General features: G+C 42.2%; 1 protein-coding gene across 1 annotated transcript in view; it reads right to left on the bottom strand.

Moving 5' to 3' along the window:
• Positions 1-628: 628 nt before the first annotated feature.
• The window catches only part of LOC6633617 (protein tweety), a 31526-nt gene continuing 11508 nt past the window's right edge, over positions 629-20646 (bottom strand). Inside the window, 8 exon segments of the mRNA XM_032440763.2 lie at positions 629-6439; positions 8241-8753; positions 8819-9091; positions 9334-9452; positions 9538-9789; positions 9870-10097; positions 14820-14914; positions 15905-16082. Coding sequence (XP_032296654.1) covers positions 3637-6439; positions 8241-8753; positions 8819-9091; positions 9334-9452; positions 9538-9789; positions 9870-10097; positions 14820-14914; positions 15905-16082 — 4461 coding nt within the window. The 3' untranslated portion in view covers positions 629-3636.

The raw sequence follows: 20646 nt of genomic DNA, 5'->3' as shown, positions 1-20646 counted from the left end.
TACGAGACCTTACGAGCTTAGAAATGTTAACAAATGTACAGACTTATATTGTTATTACAATAATTCATATAATACGCTTTCAAATTGTTGTTTAACAGGAGTTTTGGAGCATACATAAATAAACGTACATGTGTAGATCGTATTTTTCGTATATTCGCAGCTGTCAAAAAAAATGAGAAAAAAAAACGCCTTAAAAAAAAAACAATCATTAAAATACATCTTAATTTAATTAAAAAACGGCGCACTCTAAAATTCGTCTTGCTTCTCGCTTACTGTAAGTATGGGTTACTCGTATAATGTTTATTATTTTTTTTTTCACTTTTTTTTTTTTTTGATTTTTTTATAAATTTTTTTCTTTTTTGGCGGCTTTTCCCTCTCGATTCGAATTGTTTATTAAGAAAAAGTGCGCTAGTTTGTTGTTAAATAGCTAAACGTTTCTTATGGATATTGTTTTGTTAATCCTCGCTGTTTATGCATACGTTTTGCATTGTTTACGTTCAATTGCAATTTATTTATTAATAATTATAATAATTATCATCATTGTTTATATCATTTATCGTTTGCTTCATATTTAAATGCTATAGGCATTGTGAATACCTGCCTAACCGAGCATTTCGCTAATGCTCACTTGTTTTTTTTTTATTTGGTATTTTGTTAGCTTTCGTTTTCTTTTTCTTTTTAGTTATTTTCTATATTGAATTTCTTAGATGTGCTAAAAACTATTTTGGCCTTACAGGGTAGACGACACTACACTACGCTACGTTCTGAAACAGATTTACTTGAATATGTTTTTTTTTTATTTTTTGATTTTTCCTTTTTTTTGCGGCACTTTAACAAAAAAAAAAAAAAATAGAGTATATGTATGAACCACACACATATTTATAGTACGTATATATAAATATATATATACATATATATATATATATGTGTATATATTTAAATTGCCTTTGCAGTTGTCGCTACTTATAAAGATTAAACGGTAAACGTACCTATATACAAGTGTAAACAGCCTGTAACAATGGCTGTTAAGTTTGTTTATATATATATATATATGTGTATATATATATATATAGATTGCATAATTGTTGCCAAATGCTGAATGAACTAATTTTCGGTGTTTTGTTAACTTCTTTTTTGCTTATCATTTGATTCTTTTGTATATTGAGCGAATTTATGTGTGCAACAACCAACTTTGTGAATACACTACACTGAGAGAAACAGGGACAACTAACTGTTTGGCAGAGATTGAACGGGTCAGAGCATGACAGAGAGCTTGAGGAATATGCAAATATATGTTTTTTTTTGTTTTTCTTTTTGAATGGAATGTCGATTTTCGCTACGTGTATCAATTGTTTTTGTGTGTATGTTTTTTTTTCTTCTTGTGTGCGAGACAGAAACAGGTAGACCAAGAGCGAGCGAGAGAGAGAGAGAGAGAGAGAGAGATAGTTGTAGAGTGGAACATTCAAAGTTGGGAGCATTTTTCTTATAACTATATACAACGTGTGAACTATATATGGTAACGATCGGGCTTTAGAATGTTTATGCAAAATATTTGCCTTTGTTCACATTTCAGTAAATGTTTAACTTGTTTTGTCTATAATCATAATTTGTTTATATGCATTTGTTTATTTGCATTTCTATTTAATTTGCGTACTTCATTTGATTTGTTCGTTTATTTGCGTCTGCACAGCAGAAAGTTTCAATTTCTTATGTATTTCCATATCAAATTTGTTTTAATTATTTTTTTTGTTTTGTCTATATCTGTGTTAAGTATGCGTTTTATATGGCTGTGCTTAAGAAATTTCCCCTGCTTTTCGCTCTTTATTTAAAATTTGTTTATACTTTTATTTTATTTTGGGTTTTTATGTGTGTGTGTGTGTTTTCTTTTAATAATAATATGTAATGTACATTAATTTGTGGTTCCATTTGTCCATGCAAACGTCTTTTGTAGTATGTGGTATGGTATGTATGCTTGTATGTATGTATATTTGTATATGTGTATATATATGTATATATCTTCTTATTCTTTGTTTCTTCTTTTTTTTTTTTTGTATATAAAAGGAGCATATTTTTAACGCCTAACAAATTTGTTTTTAAATGCAGTTGTTGACCTGAACATTCGTTAATTATATATTTGCATTATTATTATTGTTATTATTAATAATATTAATATAATTATCCATATACGTATTTCATTAAGTTTTTGCATATATGTATGTGTTATGTTTATGTATATTTATATATATATTTGTTTTTGTTGTTGTTGTTGTTGTTATTTCGTTTTTGCTAGATTGTAAAATAGTTAAACAGTTTGTGTTTTGCTTGGTTTTCTATGGCTTGCAGTGTTTTTTTTTTTTTAACTTATTTTTGTTGTTTTTTTTTTTCTGCTGTTTAACATTTAAAAATGGAATTACAATTGCAGTTGTTGTTTTGTTTTGTTTTTGTTGTTGTTTTGTTTTTGTGCTTTGTTTTGCTTTTGTTCACTTTTCTCATTAGATTTCTGACGTCACAAAAATTACGAACTTTTCGCTTGTTGTTGTTTGCGCTTTCGCAACGGATTTTTAAATAATAAACAAATTGAAAAGAAATTTGTTTTCAAATAAACAAAAAGGGATGCATAAAAATTATTTTAAATGCAAATCAGGTATTTGTTTGGGTTTGAGGGATATGTGTGTGTGTGTGTCGATAAGGGTGTGGAGAGGAGTGTCGGGGGGGGGGGGGGGGGGGGGGGTTGGCTTTGCTTAGTTGCATAAATAAATAATTATAGCTTAGATGGACTTAACAAGGCTGCACTAAACTTAAATATAAACACATTTATGATTAATTATCGTTAATATATATGTAGATGAATATATATAAATATATTTAAAAAAAAAAAAAAGAAAGGATTTTTCGTTAATTATATATAACAATAGGCAACAACACGGAGCAAAAGTTTGATTTGATGTTTCAATTGATAAATGGGGCAGCAGCTGCAGCTGCAACTGCTGCAGTTGGCAACTGTAACACATATGAGAATGAGAACCGAATAGAGCGGCGCATTTTGTGTGCAGGGCAGGAGCGCGGCATGTACAAGTATATGTGCGCGTGTGTTGTGTGTGTGTGTTGTTTGTGTGTTGTGCGTGTGCTGTGTGTGTGCATTTGCATGAGGCACGGCTTGTCTAGTTGCAAGTTGCACGTGCTGCACAACTTGCCTTCACTTTTCACTTAATTGAACAAATTTTCGCATCGATTTTCATTGAACTCTTTTCGCCAATATCGGCAATACAAATTGCTACAAATATTTTCGTTAACACATTTCAGGGGCGTGGTTGGCAGGGTTTAGTGCGGGGGGCGGATCGTAAGTTATAAGGTGCATTCTGGACTCATATATAATTTGATTTCATTTCGCATGTGTGTGTGTGTGTGTGTGTGTGCAATTTTCTTATTATTAGAAAAATCCGCAACGCTGGCTGGCTCCAATGTCGTCGTCGTCGTCGTCGTTGCTGCTGTTGTTGTTGCTGTTGTTGCTGCTGTTCAGCGCGTGCGTCGCCTGCGCTTAGCTGCAACAGCAGCAACATCAATACCGCCGCCGTCGTCGTCGTGTTTGTAGCCAACTTGTCGCGGGCTGGGCAATTTTTATGACGTCTCTAAAAATCATACTTTGAATGTTTTCTCCCGTCGCTGCTGCTGCTGCTGCTGTTGTTGCTGCTGTTGCTGCTGCTGCTGATGATGGCTGCGATGCGACTGCTGCTGCTGTTGCTGCTGTGCGCTGCCATTGGCTGGCAGCAGGCTCATGGAGCCGGCGCTGCACAGAGCCGCCGCTGCTGCATCCTCGCAGGCATAGCTGGCAATGCGATGATCGCTGCGTGAACGTTCCCGGTCGTGTGTGCGATGATGATGATGCCCCTGTCCCTGCTGCTGCTGCTGTTGCTGATCGCTGGCTGATGTTGCGCCATTTCGCTTGCTGCTGGCCGCCTGCTGCTGGGAGCGTCGATTGCCCAAACGCTTCAGCTCGTAGTCACGTGCATCCGCCAGGTCAAAGGTGGCCGCGCGCTGCTGCTTGCCATGTCGTGAGCTTTGCTGCTGCGGCTGCTGCTGCTGCTGCTGTGACTCATATTGCTGCGGGCAATACTCGTCGTACTCGTGTTCATCGCACAGATTCGCATTGCAGGGCAGCTGCTGCTGCTGCTGTTGCTGTTGCTGCTGCTGTGTGCGATGCTTTTTGGGCGGTAGCGGTATGGGCGCCTGGCTGAGCTGCGTTTGCGTCTGAGTTTGTGTCTGTGTGCTGGCTGAGGCTGCCGCCGCCGCTGCGTGCAGCGCCGTTGATGTTGCGCTCGTGCCCGTCGAACAGTTCGTGGCACGCCGCACATCAACGCCGCCGCCGCAGCAGGCGCACTCCTACAATTCCGTCACAGAATACAAATCGCTGTTGGCATAACCAGACGCTGTCACAATGCCAGCTGCCACGCCCCCGCCACCTACACCGCCGCCAGCGCCACTGCTGCGCTTCAGCGAGCGATAGAAGAGCGCCTGTTGCTGTTCCACCAGCAACTGTTGCTGATGATGCTTGCTGCTGGCGCTGCTCGAAACTGTGCCATGATAGTTGTTGTTGTGCTGCCGTTGTTGGTAGTAGGCCGCCTGCTGCTGCTGCTGCTGCTGGTGGTGCTGCTGCTGGTGGTGGTAGGTACTGCTGTCGTAGGAGTGCTGCTTCTTCATGCTGCTGAGCAGGGGCTGGGCTCCATATTGCTGCTGCTCGGCGTAGCTGCGCGCATTGTCAAGCGTTTCGGCGCGACGTGGTCGCTCCCGTTCGCGATCTCTTTCACGCTCACGCTCCCGCTCACGCTCTCTGTCGCGCTCTCTGTCGCGCTCGCGCTCATAGCCAAAGCTGGCGGTTTGCTGCTGGCGCAGGCTCACAGATTTGGGCGGCAACGTTTGCATATGATTCGCATTGTTCACATCCCGCGAGTTCTTGTGCCGATTCTTGGGCGGCAGAGAAGGCGGCTGCTGCTGCTGCTGTTGCTGTTGCTGCGCGACAAGCTGCAGCTTCTGCTGTGCCGCTGCCTGTGGCCGCTGCAGCGAGCGATACTGGCCCAAGGTGGCGGCGCACAGCGGCTGTTGAGATGAGATCTTCGACTGGGTGCCAGGCGTGCCGCTGTTGCCGGTGGGCGACTGCACGGGTATCTCTGGCAGCGGCTGATTGACTATCGAGGCTGGGTTTAGGGAGCGCTGCACGCGTGGCGCCGCCGTTGGTGCTGCCTGCTGCGCTGCTGCTGCTGCTGCCGCCGCCGGATAGACGCTGCTGCTCTCAATGCTGTACACGGCCGAAGGGGGCAGAATGTGTGTGGTCGGTGGATGATGATGATGCTGCTGCTGTTGTTGTTGCTGCTGTTGCTGCTGTTGCTGTTGTTGTTGCAGCTGTTGCAAGGCGAGCAGCTGCTGCTGCTGTTGCTGCTGCAGCGCCAGCAGCTGCTGCTGCTCCTTGGCATAGGAGCTGCCCACGCCCGTGGTGCCTGGTATTTCCGTAAAGGTGTTGACTATCTTTGGCTTGGGTGGCGGCGGTGGTGCGGGCTGTGGCTGCAACAGCTGCTGCTGCTGCTGCTGTGGCGGCGGCGGCGGTGGCGCCACCTGCTGCACCACCAACTGCATTTGCAGCTGCTGTTGCTGCTGCTGTTGCGATGGTGGCGGCGGTGGCTGCTGCTGCTGCACCACCTGCGCCGTCGTGCTAGGCACCAGCATGTCCGTCGAGCCAGCGGCATAGACCTGCGGCATGCACTCCGCCTGCTGGCAGTAGTCCTTGGACACCGTCGCTATGGATGGCGTTTTGGCGCTGCGCAAGTTGGGCGACGGCGAGGCGCCCTTCAGGGAGCCACCATAGCGACCCACATGCCGCAGCGTGGCGCACTTATTGGCCGTGGCGGCCGCAACAATATTCAAATTGTTGTTGCCGCGCACCGCCTTGGGCCCGATGCTAATGTACTTGGGATCGAAGCGATTGAAGCTGTTGTTGGTGACATCGCGCGGATCACGATCGTCGATCAGCACATCGGCCGCGTCCAGGCCGTTGCCCGTCGACTTGCAAATGGCATTGGCCGTCTGGGCGGACAGCACGGAGCGTATGGAGCTGCCCGTGGAGCGGGGCAGCGTTGCCGATGCGAATATGTTCTTCAGTGTGTTGCTGCTGCTGCTGCTGTGGTGGTGTTGTTGTTGTTGCTGCTGCAGCTGCTGCTGTTGCTGCTGCTGTTGCTGCTGCTGCTGATTGATGTTGCTGCTGTGCTGCGTGTTGTTGCTATTGCCTGCATACGTGCTGCAGGCAAGCGAATCTCAGTAGAAGTCGTTCGATTCGAGCGTCTTACACTGCTTGCTGAGCGTCGCGTATTTGCCATTGTTTGGCCCGGGCAGATACGACGCCGACTGTTGGTGGTGCGATGGCAGGCGACCCAGCGTATGGTGGCCCGATCTGTGAACACATAACGGTAAACATATATATGTCAGTAATATGTTGTTAATATGGCAGGCCAATTGCAACAGTTGCTAGGTTGTGTAGGCTAAAACGTTAACTAGTCGCAGCAACATTAGGGGTAGTCAGGCGATGATATTTCTTTATGTTGGTTAGCTTTACATACAATATTGATAATATATATATATTTACAATGAGCTAACGTATATAGAAACAAAACAAACAAAAAAAATACTAAAAATATCAACTTTCTATTAACTTTATCCCATTTAATTATTCTCACTTCATTCTCTAGCATTTATGTTCTAAGATAAGATATTTTCTACCTCCTTCTTAGCTATATTTCTACAATCAAAATGAGTTGCACTTGAATCTAGCCTTTAATTAAAGCTACTCCCTCTATGGAGCTATGGTACATGTTTCTATTTCTTTGCACATAATGTCGACATATAAAGACATTTTTTTTTTTCGATCTTTATTAACTTAGAAACCTAATACTTAATGCGTTAGTTATATAAATATATATATATCTAAAAAAAAAACCTGCTTATATTTTATGTAAAATATTTTCATTACGAATTGATCAGCTCTTACATTTCTATTGGCAACTAATGGAAGTAACTGCTACAAGTTGTTGAAAGCAGATCAGAAAAACCAACTACTAAATGCAAATCTGTAACTATTTCCAACCTTATCAAGAGACTAAATAGTATGCATAGCTTTTCATTTTACTAAGAAACCTAATGATAGTTCATTATTTTTACCTTGTTTTCATTTAGTTTACTTGAATAACAACTGAGACAATCAAATTTCTTCAATTTTCATATAAATAACTTATTTTAGAAAATGTTTGAGCCCAAAAAGTAAATAATATATATTTATGTTTGCAGCAATGGAAAATGAGCTACATTCCATAAATACTTATTTTTTTAAATTTGTTTCAAAATTTAGAAACTTTCCTATGTATATTTAATGGTTAAACAAATTGGGCTCAAGGTCAAATTCCTCTCATTGATAAAATACAAATTATTATTAGGATGACAAAATAATCGAAATCAAAAAGAAACCAAAACAGACTAAATATATATGTGTATTAATTTGTGAATCTTAATGCATATATATTTAATAATAATATATATTATATATTCTTTCATAGCCTATTGTTTATAGGCAAGTTCTACTGTACTCATGGCAGGAAAACCAAATGGTGTTAGATATGCATGGCTATTACAGCTGAACCGATCAAATTATAAAGCCAAATCAATCGCAAATGGTGTTATATAGAATAGTTAAGTAATGTGCCACCCTGTTGCATGACTACCCCTAATGCCGGTGCATATGTCGTGTGTGCGTTATGCGTGTTGTCCATGTACAATAGAGATTAGGCATATGTACATTTTGGTTAAATCGACTGTGATTTGAGCTACTACGAAATACGTATGAAATACATGTGAGTCATGCAGTTGGGCGTGGCCAAGAGCAGAGGGCAGAGGGCACACAACAACAACAACGGGAAATAAATGAAAAATTTGAAAATCGAAAATAATAATGAAATGAAAATAAACCAAAGACAACTGGATGAAACAAACATAATGTACACAGGACAAATAAAAAGTAAAATAAAAAAAAAAAATATATATATATATATATATATAGAAATATGTATATATATATATAGTATATGATAGATGTTAAGAAACTGTGCGATCGACTGTCTTTTAAGGCACTGCTACGACTAAAACTAAGACAAAAGAACTAAGAAGTACACGAAACGAAATAAAAATCAAATTAAACTTCATGCCTTGTGCCATGCACCAAATCATAGCCGGGCGGCGGCGACGGCGAACGGCGGCCGCCATTGGAGCGGCTGGACAGCGATGAGGCCGCCGCCGACGCCGCCGCCGCTGCCGCCGTTGAGTTAGTTCTATGCTGTGTATTGTTGTGGTTGTAGTGGTGGTTGTTGTTGTGGTTGTTGTGGTGGTGGTGGTAAGTTGTAGTAGATGATGTATTGTTGCTTGATTGTGATGATGGTGATGCCAACCCTTGTCGCAGGCCCGCTGTGCCATTCCTGTAGGGGCCGGCGCCATTGCCGCCAGTCAAGCTGTTGCTGCTGGGCAGGGTGCCCGTGTGCCCGGCTCCAGCGCCGCCGGCAACGCTGCCACCAATGGGACCACCATGCGCCTGCTGATGATGCAGCAGCGTCCGATTGATGGTGCCGGTGCTCATGGGCGCCGTTGGCGAAATGCTGGCGCTCGGCGCATTCGAGGCCGAAAACAGCGGCGCCGTCTCCGACTTGTCGCCATCCATTGTGGGCCTGCGATATATAGAATAAATAAGATCTTAAATATGGCTCAATTTGCCAATGGCCAGCACATTTACCGCTTGCTCAGATAAATCCAGGCATGCGAGTCCGCATAGACGAGTATCGTGAGCAGAAACGAGGTCAACAGACCGGCGACCATCATCAGACTGAGACCGAGCAGGCCGCCGCCGCAGAGGCCCTGCAACGCCTCCGCATAGTGGCGGTCGATGGCGCGTCTGTCCAGCGTGGCCGAGAGATTGGTCAGATTGCGTTTCGTCTCCTCCAGATCGTTGTCCATGGCGTTAAGCGTGCGCTGTATGTCAATGCGTGGATACGTGTCCTGGCTCATGCTGTGCCAAAGATACAAAATAGGTTTATATTAATGTAAAGGTTAATATTTCGCGCTGGGTGAAATATGGTTGCGTTTAATTTCAGTAAGTTAGAGCTTGAAAAATACGTTCGAAGCCGAACGGATAAATTCCTAAGTTTCTCCCTTATCTTCCACCTTGGTTGGCGGTTTCGATTGAGCTTTGAAAGCGATCGTAAAGTAAATAAACGCCTTTAAAACAATTTCCAGCCATGTTGTATTTACCGTTGCATCATTTCAACACTCTCACGGGCACGTTCCACCAAATCCCGTGACTCGTTGAGGCGCAGTATAAAGCGATTGCGCAACGTGCCACAGTTGAGGAAATAGACATAAGGACTGCGCTGTAAACACAAATAGAAAGAGAGGACATTAGGTGCGTGTGTGTGTGTGTGTGTGTGTGTGTGTGTGTATGCGTGGGGTACTTACCATGCCTACCTGGCGGCACATATACTCATGCGGTCGCATACAAAAGTCGCCGGCTGCCACGCTGGAGGCCAAATAGATGCCAGCCAACAGCCAGCAGATGATGATGCAGAACAAACCCGAAACGCTGAAGAAAATCAAAGTGCAGCGCGAACGACGGGCAACGCCGATGACCAGCACGGTGCACAGGAATAGAAGCAGGGTGAGGAAGGCCAATGTGGCCGGCCAGCGTATAGATTCGTATAGATCGCCCAGCTAGCAGAGTGAGAGAGAGAGAGAGAGAGAGAGAAGCTATATGGATAGGGCTTTTCAATTAAATGTCGTGAAAGACCTACATGCAGAATGCCCATCAGCGAGGTCTCATTCTCGCTGCCCTTGGTCTTCATGAAGTAGAGCACCATGTTGTCCAGCGAGGTGACCGCACGTGAGGTATTCTCCCGCACCAGACGGGACGTCTCGATGAGCAGCATGACAGCGGTTTGATTGTATTGCTGTCTCTCCACCTGATTCACAACGTTGTGCGAAGCCATTTTCGTTTCCAGATCGCGCTTGATGGTTTCAGTCTATCAACAAGAGAAAATCAAAAACAAGTTGCTGTAGATTAGATGTGATGTTGAAAATAAAAAATTCCAATAATAATTGCACAGTTTATAGAATTTATTTCTTGGCACGAGACTGCAAGCTCGTTCAAATCCGGCAAGCTTTAACCGGCTTGGTTGAATCAAGGGGAATACGCGGCTTTGCCCAAGCCCGATCACAATTCAAGCCACAAACCACAATTTCACTCAGCGGAATGGATTTGTTGCAATCACATTTCACATTTCAAATGAAATTTGCAACTTGCAGTTTTACGCCCTTTCCTTTTCGCGCTTAAAACCCTTGACCAGTCTTTTTCACTTAAGGGGGATGTGTTTTGCGAAAGGTGTGAAAAGACTTTTTAAATAAATATTTACGTAAATCTTTGAAATCGATTTTGAGGCCAATCGGATGCTGGACACAAAAGTTTCCTTCAATTTTCCATATTTACGTGTGAATTGAGCCGCATCTCCGCCTTGGCCGGAAATTCAACTTTTCAGCTCATATAATTTTGAAGCCCTATCAGTCAGTCAGTCAGTCAGTAAGTCAATCAATCAATCAGAATGAATCCTTCTCAATAAGAACTTTAAATGAGCTTTATATTGCAAGAGAACTGACCCAATTGAAAGTGCGCAGGATATATGCCCTGGGCGAAACAATCCGGCTAGCCCTCTTCCGGGCTAGTCCAACACGAACCCTCAACAAGTAGAAGTAATTTGGCTAGATTAAAGTTGTTCTCGCTGACAGGATGTTGTCGCAGGTGATTATAAAAGCGATATCCGGCGACAACTACCCCCGAAAAGCCATTGAAAGTGCGCATAATAGTTGGACAGCACGGGCTGGAATCCAGTTCAAGTCTGGGCTTGGGTCTGGGGGGTTTGGCTCTTTGTTGTCCCATTACTTAAGCTCTGAGCCGAGCCGCTGACTCACGGCAACGGCAGGTGAGAGCAGTTCAAAAGTTAATGACCAAAAGTGGGCAAAGGGAAAGCGTCGTGCACACACACACACACACACAGGCAGACGCTACTGATAGAGGGGAGACAGGCCCGCTGGAACAAAGGACGAAAACGTTGCACATAAATATAGTAGTTTTTTTCCCCCCTTTTTTTTTTATTTTTTTAACCCATAATGCTTTTGCTTCCGCACTTGTGCAAGGATTAAAGTACACAGCGAAAGCAAAGAGAAAGCACAAAAACGAAGGGGACTGCAGGATGCAGAAGGACAGCAGGGCAGCAGGGGGCAGCGGTGCAGAGGGGGCGGCAGACATGGAAAGCGTGACAGGGCGTAGGGTCGAGAGCTTGCCTAAAAGCAGCGACAGCAGACGCACGCACAGAGCCCCGCCCACTGTCTGGCAGGCACCCAAAACGAGTGTGTGTGTGTGTGTGTGTGTGTGTGTGAGTTTGGAAGTGTTTAGTCCTGTGCCTAGATAATTAATAGCGTTTTACTCAAGGGCCAAGCAATGCCAGCCATCTGTTTGGGCCGCAGCCTCAACTTGTCCGCACCTCACATCTGCCGCTCGCCCCCCTTCCCGTCTCATGCCGCTCCATGCTGCGCCGAAGCACCACAATACTCCCCCCCCCCCCCCCCCCCCCTCGCACCCACACTTTTTTGCTCGACTCGCTCTCTTAACCTTTTGCCTTATCGGCTTCTTTTATGTACGTATAAACATATAAATGTGAATGTCTACATATCTAAATATATACAAATACATACATACATACATGAATGCATACATATATGGACTATATATATCTATGTATATACACACATGTGTGTGGTTGTGTCTGTAAGCTGACAAAGTTTATGAATAGCAAAAGCCAACGTGTCTACCCCGCAGCTCCGCTTATCCTGCCGCTGTCTAGAGATGTGAGATATGTCTCTGTGTGTGTGTGTGTGTGTGGGAAGTTACAGTTGCGGCGACTTGGGCAAAGAAATCAGTGTTGGAAATGGGTATACGCTGTGTAACGGAATATATTTCAAGCACCCCCCCCCCCCACTGCCGTACATCAACCCATTAAAAAAATTAGTTAAGTGCATTAATTGAATGAAATATGTTTATCGATATCTGCTTTGGCGCCCATACTTAGCAAATGAAATTAAATTTTAATCTGATTTAATGTGATGAGGCGCAGCCAACTTAGCTGCGTATTGCGTTAAGTCTGGCAGCACCGTAATGTCTGGCAACGCCGAAAACAGTTTAAACTCTTTCAGCAATTAAAGAGTTTATGGAATTAACACCATGTCCATTTGGCCGCCTATGCTTATGAATCAAATTCTTTTTCTTATTGCTTTTAAATTCTTGAAACTTGGAATAAATACTCAGAAAGGGTCTTACTGCTAGATGTCTTCTCTTAATTAATTCGTCGTGTAGTCTGTTTTAAACCTTCACTCAACGGGCAACATTTGAAATTGCTTTTGCAATTTACAAGTATTTTTAACTTTTCGAACACATTTATCCGTAAGCTGCTTATTGCAGATAAAGTGTTGCCACCCTTTGGCAATTTTCTAAAAGTTGCAGCTTTGGGCAGCTCTCTTTGTGCTCGTGTAAGTGCAGCAGCATTAGGCAAACGCATTTTAAATAGACACCTACATAAGCGCAGTAAAGTAATTGCATGTTCCTTCCGTTTCTCGAATTTGTAATGTATTGCCACACTTTAAGTATTTTTAAGAGATGGCAACTCTTGAACGGCAATATTTAGACCTTATTTTGAAAATGAAGAACACGCGAAAGCCCTGGCATTAGATGCCTTACAGTATAAACTACTTCTAAATATAGAAACAGACCTAAGATTGCAAACTAATAGTTTTCACTCATGTTCCGCCTTGTGAAGTGAATTTAATTTAAGCTGCCAGACTTATCTACATAGACTTCCCAGCTTGCAAAAAAATGAAAGTAAGAACGAGTACATTAAGTGCAAATCAAAAGGTTGAAGGTTATATCCAAACCGAATCAAAATTCTAGAGATAACGTAGACCAATCGAGTTTATTTGAAGTCTAATTCTTATTTTCAACTATAGCCTATGATAACCCAAGCGTGCCTTGCCTTTGTCTGTCAAAACTCGAGAATCGCGTTTACTTCGTTAATTCATTCAAACATAGAGCTTGTAGAGCTACACACCTGGAATTTTATTTTCATTTAACATTTTTGGAAGCCCTGGGCAAGTGCATTTCGTTGTCAGAGGATATACAATTTTTTTTGTTATTAAAAATATAAAACACAAAACGTATCGAAAGTTTTTTTTGGCCAAGCGTGTGAAATGGACATTGAATATATTCGCCTGATATTTGAGATAGAGAAACGGCGCGCTCTTTGGACAAAGGCCAGGGCCGTGCACCACATGCATTGGCTAGAGGTATCGAGGGCAGTACAAATGGTGGGTAATTGGAATATGAAAGAGCCAGAGCAAATCATGGGATATGGATTAAATTGCATAGTGCCCGAGTGCAAGCCACGTTTCTGGGGGCTGCGCAACGTTTATCGCGATGAGATACGCAAAATCCAACAAAAACGTGCCGAGAGATCGACCTGGTCCTATTTCCAGGCACTCGAAATTCTGCGCAACGTTGTCGATCCCAGCAAGCTGGCGCCATGTTCACGGGAGCCCTTCCCGCCAAATATCGGCGACTTTACAATTATCGATAATAACCGATATCCAAATGGTGTGGGCACACAGAACATTGGATCGAACTTGTCGATGGGTCGCAATCGATCGAATCAATCCAATTGGGGCAAGTCCCCGCCAATACTGCCCATCGTAGCACACATCAGAGCAATGTCCAATGACAAAAAGCCCAATATTCGCACGGAAATTACACGCGTTTTGATGGATCACGTTCGTAAGGATGCGTAGGCGGCTTGTTTGAAATATTCCATAACCTTTTCACTCTCATAATGGAAGTGTTTATATAGAACAAAATAATCCTAAAATTAATTAGACAATAAAGAGTTTATCCATAAAACCGTTTTAGTTTCGTCTCTATTCGCAGGGTTGTATGCGGGCAAATTGCCAGGGCTGCAAAATTAGTTAATCTTATTGCTAATCCATCTAATAAGTCAGTCATTTATAAAAATAGAAAAATTTTGACAGTTAATAAATGATCCATAACACACATTTAATTTCTGATCTATTCGAGTGCAAGGCTCACATAAGTACATGGTTGTGGGAAAAGCGCCAGGGCTGCACGCCTCATCATTCGCGATCAATCGATAAGCCACAATCGTTTGATAGCTTATTTTTAACAGTCGGAGTCTTGGCTTTCAATATATGAATTTAAAATATACTTCAACTTAAATTGAAACAAATTAAATTCACACTGAATTAAGCACATATTGTAATTCTAAAATGAACTCAACAAAGAGCTTGAGCATATCACATAAACCTATCGATATTGTTTTTGCAGTCGAATGTCGCTCGAGAAACTTACATCTAAAAGGTGCTCGGAATACATTTGAATAAATGCGAGACCCCTTTCCAGTTAATTGTATATTCAGGCAAACTTTAAATATTCAAACTTTATGTTAACAATTATGTCGGCAGTAGCTTAAATTCATGTTTCCCATTACGTTCAGGCTCTGCAGGCAACAAGCCAAGTGAATAGTTTTCAACAATTCGCAAACTCATTAAGTATGCTCTATATATAAGTGATTTTCAATTATGTTTCCTGAGAAACTTTTACTTTGTTCTGAAACTTTTTAGGCATTACTTACCTCTTGTTTAAGATTGAGCACAAGGCTCTCCACCTTCTTGCCGGAGCTGAAAGCCTGCAGCAGACCATTGTGGAAATCATCGTTGCCATATAAACCTGAAATAGCAAGGAGGGGAACAGTTAGCAGAGCGCCACTATACGACTTTAACAAGTGCTTGGCATAGGGTATCCAAATGGGGGAGTAAAATGGCAGCGTAATTGGAAGCAACTCAAAAGAGGCGTAAGCTTGGCCCGTCATTTACTTTTTGATCTGTACAGAAATTGGGATGCCCTCAACAAGACTTAAGGCAAGTTTAGCAACATTTTCAGTGTTGCAAAAAGAGAAAAGAGACAATCTTTCAATATATGCATGTATACGTGTGCACAGATCGATGTGTAAACACCTCTGTAGAGTTCTGAAGATTCTAGAAGAGAATCTTTGATTTGTTTCAGTCAAATGAATAACAACAGGCTCCACTTGACAAGAGAGGGCGAATTGGAAGCAGTGCGAGCAAAGAGAGACATTTTGATGTATTGCAAGCTTTTCCTCTCTCACCCCTCGAGCTACAGCGAGTGACCGCATTCGCCCGTGGACACATTTTTGCGTCAATTAAGCCCGCTAATTAAATTATTATTATTATTTGTATTGTATGCGTAGGCTGGATTATAATGATGCAACTCGCAGCGTCAGCCGCAGTCGCACATCGCAGTTGTTGATGGGGCACAGCTCGATTTGACTTGGGGCATTACCTTTGCCACTTTGACATACTTTAGTCCGAAATGTACAAATTAAGTGGCCGACTCGACTCTGTGCTGTCGGCTCAGTTGGGTTGATTTTGCTGTGGCTAGTTCCACTCATATTCCGCTCATGCCTGACACGTGACGCGACTCTGGCGGCGATCGCTCGCCCATAAATCCAGATACGTGCCAAAGCCCAAGCCGCGCACGTAATGAACCAAATGCAGGCGGTCGTCCTCATCGACTTTTGGCTAATTGCCAAGTTAAACACGCGACCGGTACGTGCATTTCCCGAGCTTTGGGCGTGGCCAGGCGGGAATTTTTGGCGTGGGCTTATAGTATATGGGTTCAATGCACCCTGGCACTTACCTAGTCCAATGGCCGCACAGGTCATCAGCGTTATGATGACCAGCGAACAGCTCTGGCAGCGCTGGGTGCTCGGCTTGCGCTGCTTGCGATCGCAGCAGCGCGTCAACAGATACAGGAGCAGGCCGAGCAGCGAGAGTATCAGCAGTCCGGCGGGTATTGAGGCCAAGATGCCCAGGCTCTGTAAAGAGAGGGGAGTAGAAGCAATATGGTTAAAATTTTGGGTGGACACTTTTCAATGTTATCGCTAATTGCAAGTTAATAAAAAGTTGACTAAACTAAAAAGAGGAAAAAGTGGTTTATATATGAGTAAAAACTCCTTTTGGTGTTATCGACAAATGTTGTTATCGATAAGTGCAAATCGATTAATACTGTAATGTAAATTGATGTTATGGGTTTGTGAAAATCAATTAATGCAAGTTAATTAATATTTGTGTTTACATTTGTTTCAATAAATGCCATACGATTAAATGTTGTCATCGATAAATGTTATCGATTAATAATAGCATTACAATAAATGTTACAGGTAAATACAAATCGATTAATTTTTGCTATAGATAAATGCAAGTCTATAATCTATAATCGTAGTTTAAACTGCGAAAAAGGGTAGTCCAAATTTGAGTGACATTATCGATATATATATAATAAATCCCTTAACCTTAATATTGGTAAATGAAAAGCAATCAATAATTGCAAGTATATTTATGTTATCGATAAATGAAAATCGATTAACAATTTAAAGGTATTTTGTGTCATCGATAATGCAAATTTACTGATAAAAGTAAGTTGATGATGTTAATCGCTTGTGAGTGTTATCTGTTATCGATGTGTAAACTCAAAGCGTTGTCATATTTCTTCCACTTTTCCTGTATAAACAACAGTTAACGCTGGCACGCTTCAGTATTTATCGATAACTGCGCATTAAATTGTGCGTAATTAAATGGAAATGTGTGCTCATATTTCATGTCAAAACTCAGCCAACCTTACACTGTCCACCCTAAACCAAACAAGTCACGCTCCTGCGAAAAATTGCTTTTGTGCCCCCTCAAAAATGAAAAAAAAAAAAACAAATGTAATCGATAACTGGCAAAACGATTAATAAACATCAGCAGAGCTGACAGTGTGGTCATATTTCCTTAAGTACTGCAGAACTGTCTGCTGTTATATCCGTACAGAAGTCACGTTCACGTTTACGTTCTTTAAAAGAATATTGACTCCGGCTGGCAACTGGACCAAGCGAAGCGTCCATTAGACCGGGCAGCAGCTCGAAGGATGCTAACAAAAACGAGGATGGAAAAGGGGAAGAGCTGGAAGCGAGCGGAGACGAATTTGTTTCTGGGTATTGAGTGAACTTTTAATTGAATAACTTGCAGCTCGTTTTCTGCTGTTTGAGCTGGATGTTGTTTTTGTTGTTGCTGTTGCTGTTAGTTGGCTGCGCTGCCAAAAATAAAAAAGAAAATATAAATGGAAAAAATGAAAAATAAGGACGAAACCGAAAAACGAAACGAAAATGTGTAAAAATACGTCTGGAAAGTTAATTTTTTGTCGCTGGAGCCCATTTTGGGTGCAAAATTTAATTGAATTGGCAACACTGCGCCACGACACGACAACAAAAGCAACAGCAACAGCAACAACAACAACAACATAAAGGAGAACAAGAACAAGGGTAGAGCAAGGAGCTGGCAAAAGTTTTGGACCAGAGTTGCCAGGGTAACTTTTAAGCTGGCCCAGCGGAAGGTAACGGTACAGAAAAACGGTTGGCTTAACGGAAATTTCATTGGCACTCATTAAAAAAATATGAAAGCTTTTTTTTTTATTTTCTCTTCTTCTTGTTTTTTATTTTTATTTTTATTTTTATGCTCAACTCGCACAACTATTGACATATCCTGTAATTGCGGTTGTGATTCAATTATCCAATCCAATTTAATTAGTGCAGAAAATTGCAATGAGAAAAGTAACGTGGAAATTTCTCAATTATAACGTTTATATAATAGGCGCTCGTTTGATAAGTTCGACTAGCGCTATGCCCTGTTAATGGCGAGAAAGTGAATGTTATATAAGGGTTTGTTTTCACAGAGAATGCAGAGATGAAGAGTGCTCTACCCTGGAAAAAAACTAAGCTACTAGTAGCTTAATGTACCCTGTAATTGTAAAACGTAATTTGTTATGCAATTAAAACGAGCTCCGTTTTAATTAAGATGCATGTACATATATATTGTGCGAACAGTTCGTCTTGTTGTATACCCTGTAATTGGATAAAAGTGCTGTTATGCCAACTAGCAGAGCGTTTGTGTGTAATATGAATACTTTTCTATAACAGAACACTTTATAATCAACAATTCTTAATTATAATCCCGACTCCCTAGCTGCCTAACCAACCATATGCATATATCACATGTAACACAATGCTTACGCCACAGGGTGTATATAATATCTACCAAAGCATGCGTGGGTGCCTGAATGTGTGTGTTTCTTTGGGGAGTTGGGGGGGGCAGGGCAAAAGGCATCTGCTCGAATTTCAGGCCAGGTTATTGGACACCAACACAGTCGGTCGCCAACTTTGGCTGGCTGCATGAGTCAGCGATCGAAGCTCGGTGCTTCGATGTGCCACTTGAGACATCAGGAACGACAACAACAACAATGAGAACAGCAACTGTAGGTAGCCCAACTTGTCAATCAAGTTCAATCAGAAGTGGACACACACGGCCCGCAGCTGGACGCAGAGCATTAGGTGCTTGGTCGAAAGCCTGGCCAGGGTAGTTGCCAGTCGGGGCGGGGCACATTATTTATTATTTATATGCATGTTGCAGTTACAGTTGCCTTTTGTACGTGCAACATGCAAATAATCATTAAAACTGGCGTCTGCTGCCGCTGTTGTTGTTGCTGTTGCTGTTGTTGTTAGCTGTTTGCGTGTCCTCGCGGTTGAATGACACTTGAGCGAGCAGCCTGGTACCGCTTAACCTGCCCAACCCCAACCCACCCCAGCCCACTCTTACTCTCTCTTGGCTCACAATTTAGTGCAAGCTGCAAAATGAAGCACGACAAAACTGGCCCAAAAGCTGGCAGCAGCTGCCAGTCAAGCAGGCCAACCCCCTGCCCACCACAACCGGGTGGCAACGCTGAAGCCAAGGGTGGCAACCCTTTTAGCCCGCAAAATGACGCTTAAAATGGCAAATTGCGCGCTGGCGATGCTGTTAAATTGAATTAAATGAAAGCAAATTGCCATCAAAAACAACAACAACAACAACAACAACAACGACAGTAAAAACCTTGAAGCTGAGCTTTTTGTTTTTTTTTCCGAATGTCTTCCCCGCAGAGATATTGCAAGCCCGCGCATTTGTTTACCCCCCCGCAACCCAACAGCTCCCAATTGAGAATTGTCTATGGGAAATGTGGAAATGTGTGAGATTTTGCCTGCATTTACAGACAGATACATGCAGCTACATTTATAAAATATACATACTGCTAGTTTGTGTTTATATAGCACAGATAGGCGGATGGATGTGTTATTGGAATTAGCATTAGCTAATATTTAAAGAAAACAGCTGCAGCGAGAGCAAGTCGCAGGCAAACAGCAATTCGACTGATGAATGCAAAGATTCAAAGCTTGAATCAAGCAAATAGAACATTAAATCAAATAAGCTACGCTTTTATATATCTATACATATATTTGACTGTTTGACCTGACTGATTAACTGATTGACTGTGTAACTGGCTAACTGATTGACTGATTGAGAAACTAACCGGCTGACAGTATCTGATTAACAGACTGTCTGACGGATTTACTGCTGCTGACTGAGTGTTTGCATGTTTGATTGACTATCTTCATGATTGACTGCGTAACTGGCTAACTGATTGACTGACTGAGGAACTTACTGATTGACTCACTATATGTCTGATTAACTGACCGTCTGCCGGATTTACTGCTGATACTGCTGATTAACTGACTAACTAATTGAGTGACTGATTGATGAACTAGCTGATTGACAAACTGACTGTGTGACTGATTAAGAGAGTAAGTAACTGTCTGAAAGATTACCTGACTGACTCTGTGATTGGTTAACTATCTGGCTGATTGATTGACGTTACTGATTGAGCTACTAATTGATTGAATAACTTATGTAACTAACAAACCGATTGACCGACTGACTTATTCAAAACTAATTTACGGATCGCCTATGTAATTCACTGCATGGCTGATTGATTGACGTTACCGATTGACTGACTGAGGGACCAAGTTATCCCAGAACCATAAGAGCTAGCGTGTTGAATTCTTTACCGTAGTTATCCTAAGGGTTGCATGCTAAGACGGGATTTTGGGAAATTCCACTAGCAGATGGGAAAAACGTATGAATAACGGTTGTACGGAAATTTTTAGTATGCCATCCGATCGGCTTTACTAGTATTTTGAGAGATGTTGTCGAAAATTCATTGGAAACGTGTATCGCAACCTTTCGACAAATACACCCCACGTCAAATAAAATCGTCCCATCAACCAGCGGAGCTAAAGCGAAAGCATAATGTGTCTGCTCCTAAATAAAAATGCACTTTAGTTACAAAAACGAAAGGAATAACATTTTTCAGATGTAAATAGAGATTGCTTAGCCTTTGAGTTATTTGTGCAATAAGAGATGTTGGCAATGGATGTAAATATTATAAAAGCTGAAGCTGCACAGCTGTAGCTTATATTTAAAGCTAGTTGCCAGAGCGCTCTCTCAATCTACGCTTCGAAAGGCGAAAAAACT

This window comes from Drosophila virilis, chromosome X (assembly GCF_030788295.1).
Source record: "Drosophila virilis strain 15010-1051.87 chromosome X, Dvir_AGI_RSII-ME, whole genome shotgun sequence".
Taxonomy (NCBI): Eukaryota; Metazoa; Arthropoda; class Insecta; order Diptera; family Drosophilidae; genus Drosophila; species Drosophila virilis.
This window is presented reverse-complemented; position numbering and strand designations above follow the sequence as displayed.